Source organism: Triticum dicoccoides, chromosome 7B, assembly GCF_002162155.2.
Source record: "Triticum dicoccoides isolate Atlit2015 ecotype Zavitan chromosome 7B, WEW_v2.0, whole genome shotgun sequence".
Taxonomy (NCBI): Eukaryota; Viridiplantae; Streptophyta; class Magnoliopsida; order Poales; family Poaceae; genus Triticum; species Triticum dicoccoides.
The window spans coordinates 229,250,138-229,258,507 of NC_041393.1; the positions used below are offsets into that span (position 1 = coordinate 229,250,138).

Below are 8,370 nucleotides of genomic sequence, written 5' to 3' on the forward strand. Positions count from 1 at the left end.
ACAATGTACTATGATTTCTGAAGGAATTTTGGAGGATTTCAGGACATACACCCCCACCCCATATTGGTTGCATCTTTGAATTTTAACCTTGCAATATTTATGGTATTTGTTATATAGTGTAATTGGATGTTTCATTTGGTATTGCAATCATGTCATGTTAGTAGCATAAACACACACACACACACACACACATACATATATATATATATATATATATATATATATATATATATATATATAGGGCTGGACTATTCTGTTACTAGTAACAGAATATTATTCTGTTACCCCTAGGCTCTATAAGGACGTGACGAGCTACACCATATAAACTCCTCGAGCCATCCTGAATCTAACCCACCTCCTTCCGCCGGAGGCAGCCGTCGTGAGCGAGTGAGCGACAGCGTCAGCCGGAGCGAGGGAGCCCGCGGCGCCATGACTAGCCGCTGACGGAGCCCATCGAACTGAACCTCCCCGCGGCCCACCACTTCTTCCACCTTCCTTCTTCCGCAGCGAGTGGATCGGCCGCACCGACCACTGGCGTCACCACCACACTGCCGCTTCCCTCCCCGCGCGCAGCGCCGCCCGACCTCATCCTCCCTGCCCCTGCCTCCTCCCCTTCGCCAGCGCGCCTCCACCTCCCGGCCGCTGGCGCGGCTCCACCTCCTCGTCCCGGCGGGCCAGGTGATGCGCACGCATCAGTTCGCGCGAGGCCCGGCCGCCAGGAACCCTTTCGCCATCTGGCGCGACGCCATGTGTAAAGCCAGAGATGGAGCTTTTCCAGCACCGGCACCTGCGACGTCAGTCCACCGACGTGCTTGGCGCCGTCCACAACTCCATCATGCTCGAGCTTATGCTCCAGATCATCTTCTTCAATGTTCCGGCCACGGTTCCCACTGCCAACATGAGATCCCAACCACTTCTTCTGTAAAAACTGAAGTTATCTGGTTAGTAGTCCTCATTTGCTTAATTCTGCAGTTCTTTAGTTCACCATTGCTTAATTGCCAAGTGTACGGATACATTGTTGGTTTGTTTTAAGTCTGGTGAGTGATTCCGTTCTTCGAGTTGTTGACCATGTTGTATCTATTCCAGTCGGATTAGCTCCTTCACCGGTTTCTGAAGATGGGAAATTCAGAGTTTGAGCAAGCGAATGTATCTCCTGACCTGAAACAGCTCCTCCCATTTCTTTGGCTTCTCCTTAATCTTATTACGGTTTTAAATTTTTATTCAGTTGTTTCCTTGGATGATTCGCTAATTAAGATGCCCCTGATTACTTCAATCCTTTGTATGTCTTGAGCAAGCAAAACTGGTCTGACATGGTTGTTGTTGCTTCAGGCACACTTGCATGTCGACTGTGCTCAGCCACCAGCAATAACTTGGCAGAGGAAATTCGATGATGAAGGCAAGAAGGTTGCTATGCTTAGCATGACCACTAATATCTTCATAGTTGTAAGCAAGCATGTCAACATGGACTGCACCTTCCTAAATTTTGCATTTAGAACCAAGGATGCATGCTACCTTTGCTACATAAATACTGACCATGGTCATGGTTGTGCTGCAGATACCATTGATTTTTAAAATGCTTCGATTACACGTCGAAGGAATCGCGAAAAACCAAGTGAGTCGCTTTTCTGTCATTGAACATTCAGCTAACCTGTCAACCAGCATGCACATGTACTTGAAATGCCGGTGCAAATTACTCTGCCTAGTTAGTACTCAGTAGCCAGTGAAATTGTTGAACAATTATTATCTTGTTTCCCAAAGGTTGTCGTCTATGATCCGCTCAGGAAATGGATGGACAACTGCTACCGCGGGGTACCCCTTGGCGGACTAGGGTAAGTTCTTTTGATGTTTCGGGTCCTGATTTTGCTCTGAGACTTGCCATGGTTGTGTTGTGACATTCATGCATGGCTCTGCAGCTGACTGAACTTCAGATGACAGTTTTATTCAAAGTGCATTCTCTTCTCCTTCTTTTCAGTTCAGGAAGCATAGGGAGAAGCTACCGAGGGTACTTTCAGCAGTTTCAAATATTCCCGAGGATCTATGAAGAGAAGCCTGTCCTTGCCAACCAGTTCTCAGTAATAATAAATTTACACTTGCTTTCATGAGTTGCAGTGCCCAATTTATGGTGGAAAAACGTCTTATATTGTCCACTATTTTCTCATGTCTAGGCATTCGTCTCGCATCCTGGCGGGAAGAGCTACTCGACGATGTTGAAACTGGTATGCTGCTATTTTTGTCAGGCTCGCCTTTTCGATGCGCAAAATGATGAGGGATAAAGCTCTGGTATGCTGCTATTCCTTGCTTGTGTTTGTTACTGTGTCGTGTTACATGTAGTAACAGCTGGTCTCATGCATTCTCAACCATATGTTAACAGGTCAGGAGACTTTCTGCATGCGACACAATGGGTTCTGCAACAACAAGTTTTGATTATATTGATACCTAATAATAACATGTGCTCATTTTTGAATTGAAACAAAAAGAGTCTCTCTAATAATAAATGGGCTCTCTAATAATAAGTTCTAAGGAAATAAATATAGAAGTTCATATTTCAAAACAAATGAAGTATTTTGGAAGTAGAATAAACTATTTCAAAGTACACAAATTATATTTAGGTATCTTTGTGCACTTCAACGTTACTGTACATGAACTTGTTCTTTTTATGTGAACTTGTACATTTGCCCATCCGTCAAACAGTTTGAGTTGCACTTTTTTGCCATATTTGATCTATCATATTTCTCTAGTTCCATCTCGTTCGTGAGTTCTTTTGACCGAGAGCTAGTAAGATCAAACATGAATTTACATCAGTTCAAAAAATAGATTGTTGGGAAATAAGATTAAGACCAGAAACAAGAAAATATGTACAAAAAGAAAATTAAAAACCGTTTCATTTGGACCTATATAAGAAAACAATTTGCTGATCACTACGAATTTAAATAAAAACTTGGAAAAGTTTGAAAAAATCACATAGAAAGTTCGAACTCCATAACCTGGCAAGTTCATGGTAAAAACAAAAAAAGGCAGAAAAGGTACAATTTATTTTTCAGTGTACCTATAATGTCCAGTTTTTCTTTAAGCTCAATTCCTAGATTTCATTCAGTTCAATTCTTATGTAGGTACTTGGTGCTGGCATTGCTTCACTTCCCTTGTTATGCTCTCTTCGCCCAAGTTCCGAGAATCAAGAAAATAGATACTAGTGCTTGCATGAAAATGTACGAGCAAAAAAACCCCCACAAAGTCCTTTGCGTAGAAACATCACCTCCACACCCCCTCCATTCATGCGCCGTACATGCTTCTCCTGCCGCCGCGCCGCCTGGTTCCAACGAGGCTGCATCACACTGGCCCCGGATCCGCCCGCTTCCAATGAGGTTGCGTCACCCGCCGGCGCACCTCTGCCTCGCCGTGGGTAGTGGATGCTCCTCCGCATCTCAACCTCCTGGTAGCGGGTAGTTCGATGGTCCCTGTCGCGCTATGATCAGCGCTCCCTCGAGCTCCACAAGAAATTCTTTCCGGCTGCGTCTGCACGTCTGAAAAGGTACTAATTCAAACACTGAAGCTGGTTCTTCAAACGATTAAACTGAAATTATTACTTCAACTACTGTTATTGAGTTCACACATTCGAAGGAGGGATCATTGTTTCTTATTGGAGAAGGCCTGGTGTTTAGTTGGTGTCTGTGTGGTACCTACACCAGCATTTTCCATCAAGACCTCCAGAAAGAGAGATCATCTCAAGGTGAAAATACGAAATCCTTTTACTGCTCTCTTTATTGTCTCACTCGATTCATATTATTATATGTACACAAATCCATGTCATCCTGAATTTGTTACACCGGTGCGGGAGCAAAAAAACAGATGCACAAGTTCATCTTTTGTGACACTCAGTTCGAATTCTGATTTTAGTTCAGTGCAATTCTTATTTCCTGTTCAGTTCATTTTCTTATTTTAGTATGGTGCCTTATTGAGTTTCTACTCTTCTGAATTTTGGTTACCACACCCCTATCTGGTGGTTCAGATATTCAATTTTGAGAAGTACCGAGAATAAAAATTAAAAGCTCGTCCATCAAAAAGGTTCACATAGCATCATACTGTTTCACATGGTATTGTCCAGTAAGTACATAAGTCGTGCTCTTATTTGCAGATCATGCAAGTTCAACTATATAACCGCATGCATGTCTCCCTTAGTCCGACTATTGCTGCTGCTTCAAATCACAAAATTTGATTCAGCCAGTAAGTTGGTGCTAGTGGATCAAGTCCAGATCAACTATTTTTATGTTGGTTGTTACAATATTGTTTGAGTGAAGAACTGCATGGAAGTATAGCATAATGTAGGAGCTTTGATTTACAAAAAAATAAGGCACCACCACCAGCCCGTCCACCACGGTTGCTGGCAGCCGTCCAAGTTGAGCGCTGATGGTAGTCCTCTGCGTGCATCAACGGCACTCTCTCACTATCGCCGCCTAGCCCGCGCCCGCAGCCATCCACCTCACCTCCCGGACATCACCGCCAAAAGCCTCTCTCCGCCACCACGCCTGGTAGTTGAACTTACACGGGATGACATGTGACCAACTGGCCCGCCTCTACAAGCTTCTCGGGGATGACTTGGTAGTTGCTGGGATTCCCTGCAGTCGCCAAAGCGCGGCGTGCTCGTGATCTCCGCCTCCATCAGCTCCACTTTACCAAAGCAATCAGTCCAGAGGAGGAGGTGTAGCCAGTCCACCCGATCTCCAACGTCTTATTCCACCTACAAAAAATTTCTTTTTGAGTTCTATTCTTCATCACAGGTTCACAGCTATTACCTCAGTTCAAAAGTGCCAAAGAGTTTAGTTCAGACTATACTAAATGTTCATATTGTAGATAATATTTGCATTGTCTTAAATTTTTGGAAATAAGCTTCAGTACAAGAAAAATGGGTCAGTCAGTTCATCCATATCCACACCCCGTCGACGTGCGGCGACAGGAAACATTTCCAGGTTGTTTTCTTTCTCTCTTTGCTTAGCACAAAAGTGCGCAAATGCCTAGCAGAAATAGAACTTGTTCGTATAAATGGGTAGGTTCATGAAAATTTGTATTAGTAGTTCGGTGAAAGGATTCACATCAGTTCAAAACATTTTTGAATGTTCAGTAAATGTTCAAATAGGCCAGAGGCTTTCTCCTCATTCGAAAAGCCTAAAGCAACAGTACAATGATAGAAAAAAATCAATTCAAAAAAACATGCTGGAGGTTTGTCGGAATGACAGAAAAACATCAGTTCAATTTTTCTGTACCATCGCTTTTATTGCTAAATGTTTTAGTCACTTGTTTTCTTGATGCCATCAGGTATTGCTTAAATACTTCGGTCTTGTGCCGCTGGTACTAGTGTGGATGGGTAGCAAGTTCAACTACCAATCCACACCAAGTTCAGGCATGTTGCATGTTTTCCACACGTTCCTAGAAGTTGTTCTAGGATTGGAAAGCTAGCAGCAACACTCTTGTTTTCACTATTTAAGTTCACCTCAATTTCTAATTTAAGTTCTGTTCATCGGAGTGCTTGTAATCAATTAGTTTGGTTTTACTTATGTTCCATGAATTTCCAGTACCCTGATAGATTTGGTAGTGACATGATCTCCCTCTCCACCACTCAAGGATATACGCTGTCCTAGTCCATCCCCATGGCATACATTAACTTAGTCGTTATAGCAAAAACAATACAAAACTTTTTTTATTTTTATTTTTGAACTTATGATGTTACTGTACATTAACTTGGTTGTTCTTTTCACATGAACTTGTACATTGCCTTGTCAGGTTGTGCGTGTACTACTCAAAAGTCTGCAATAGTTGAACGAAAATTTAATTTTTGTTAGTTTGTTGTCATGGACAGTACAGGTGCACATTGTTGTGTAGTACATGTGTCCATTGATGTGTTTGAATCCCTTCCGTTCACTTTGATTCCTACAGGTGGTTCAAATGTGTCGAGCGGTAGCATCGCTTGATCCCTAGTGGTTGCCCGCGCAAGGAGGATACAGGGACGCTACAGTGGTGTAGGAGTCAGTACATGTAGTAGCTAGCTCCAGAAAAGGTATTGTCCTGTAGCTTTGGCCTTACCTAGTATGGATAACATTTTTATGGAAAACTTGCTATTTCCCTGGTGCGCTAACAAGATGTGTTGGAATATCAGCTAGCGGCCTGATCTGGCCATGCCGCACCACCACTGGCACGTCCACCATGGTTGCTGGCAGCCGTCCAAGTTGAGCGCTGATGGGAGTCCTTAGCGTGCTTCAACGACACTCTCTCATATCAATCTCTCTCTTTCTTTGCTCCTGCTATTAAAATGTGTAGATGTGCTGCTTTGCTAATTGAGTAGTTGGGAAGATGTGAAAAGAACATGCTCTCTAGGTGTGTGATTATTCCTGTGAGCACAAATGTATTTAAATGTTTATTTTGTGCTTCAGCTTATGCTTTTGGGCAGTACAAATACATCTTCAAAAATAAGTACAGATGCGGTCTTATAGAACTCTAATTGTTGTTGGATGCTATTCCAAATGCCAATGATCATGCAAAACGGTTATTGCTAGAATCTAGATGATATGTAATGTAGTTACCATAGTTTCACCCTATTTTTATGGTTCTAATTATTGTTGCATAAGTCTTTAAAAGAAATGTTCGCTAATTTTTTGTGATCATTGCTTGTAGGTATTCGTATGAACATTAAAATAATGGCTTTTCTTGTAGGAGGTTCAGAGATTGTTGTGGAGCAAGTTCAAGAGATCAGTTTGGTGAAAATAATGTGATCTTTTGGACAGGATTTTGCATGATCCATAGCCATCAGGCAAGCAATTCAAGGCCTACTACGCGAGTCATCCATCGTCTTCTATGCATGAAGAGCTTGTTATCTCTACACATCTAGCATCGGAGTATCTCCTCCCCTTGCCGCACACACATGCCCGCGGTCGAGCTAGTGTTGTTTGTGATTGTTGGTCGTGACTCTTATGTTGTCATTGGACAAATAATTTGTTTGGTAACTCTGTTGATGGGACCTTCGGCATATATGGTGTTTAGAATTTGTTTGTAACTCTGTACTGTCGGGACCTTCAGCATATATGGTGATCTCAGTATTCTAATCTATAGGCCAAAAATGGTGAACATTTAAACATCAGTTCAATTTAATAAAACTGAGAAGTCCTACTTTCGGTAAATAGATGAACCTAGGTACAACAAAGTTCTACCATTAGTCATGGGGATTATCTGTTAATGTGTACTATGTTTTTTTGCCAGTTTATGTGCTTTTTGTTTGTCAGGCCATGTGCAAGTTCGTTATCGGTTCATGTGTATGTGTGTTGGTAACCACTGCTATTGCTGCTAGGTACTGATCTGACCATGTATATGTTATTCATGTACATGTATTATATGTGTGAAAAAATTTCTATATATGATGAGATGATTGCTACTTCAAAGAAGGTATAGGTACATGACAGCTTGATGTGCATGCAAGAATAAAAAAATGGTTTAAATCAAAAATACTGATCAGTATGGATTAAAAATGATCAATTTGAAAAATAAAAGATGGTTAGGTTTTGGTATTCTGTAACGTTGACGTCCGAGAAAACGTCCAAGTTCTGCAACTGATCCGTCCAGATGGGACAAGGAGGTCAGTCCAGCAGGCACATCTCAAGTGTCATGTCAGTGCGCCGCCCACCCGTCGCCATGCCTCTCCGCCGCATGTCGTGTCGTGCCACCTTGCCATCAACCACCGTTGTGGCTCAACCCTCTAGTGCTTCCACGATCACCACATGCAGCTTCCTTCTATTGTTGTCCTCGCCCTGCTCTCCTCAATATTGGCATTGCAAAAACACAGCAAGTTCACAATTAAAAAAAAATAAGTTCAACACGACGTCCCAGAAAAGTTTTAGAAAAAAGCTCAAACAAAATGAAACCCAATGAAAACCCAAATGGTAAATGTTCAAGTTGCAAAACAAGAGAAGTCCAAAACATCTTGCAAGAAAATTGAGTTAAAAAAACAAACACATGAAATTATTTCCTTTGTCCTTCCCTGCTCTCCTAAATATTGGCATTGCAAAAACACAACAAGTTCACAATTAAAAAATTTGTAAGTTCAACACGACATCCCAGATAAGTTTGAGAAAAAAGCTCAAACAAAATGAAACCCAATGAAAAATCAAATGGTAAAAGTTCAAGTCGCAAAACAAGAGAAGTCCAAAACATCTTGCAGAGTTAAAAAGAAACAAATACACAAAATTATTTCCTTTTGAAAAAATATCATTTAGTTCAACGATATAAACCATGCAAGTTCGGGGACTATGATACCCAAAAAACAGAGTGAAGTCTAGTATGTGAAAACATGCTTAGTACAAAACCATACAAACATCAGTGCAAGTTCTC

General features: G+C 41.8%; 1 protein-coding gene and 1 long non-coding RNA gene across 2 annotated transcripts; both read left to right on the forward strand.

The window, feature by feature from the left end:
* Positions 1–763: 763 nt before the first annotated feature.
* On the forward strand, positions 764–3,524 carry LOC119340427. Its single transcript, XM_037612336.1, has 6 exons — positions 764–883; positions 1,330–1,443; positions 1,556–1,612; positions 1,759–1,829; positions 2,238–2,280; positions 2,372–3,524. Exons 1-6 carry the CDS (start codon positions 764–766, stop codon positions 2,438–2,440), a joined length of 474 nt encoding a protein of 157 aa, XP_037468233.1. The 3' UTR covers positions 2,441–3,524.
* Positions 3,525–3,621: 97 nt separating this feature from the next.
* LOC119340428 lies at positions 3,622–6,971 on the forward strand. The gene is made up of 3 exons (XR_005164538.1): positions 3,622–3,727; positions 5,929–6,049; positions 6,149–6,971. It is a non-coding gene; the product is annotated as an uncharacterized LOC119340428 (long non-coding RNA).
* Positions 6,972–8,370: the final 1,399 nt, after the last annotated feature.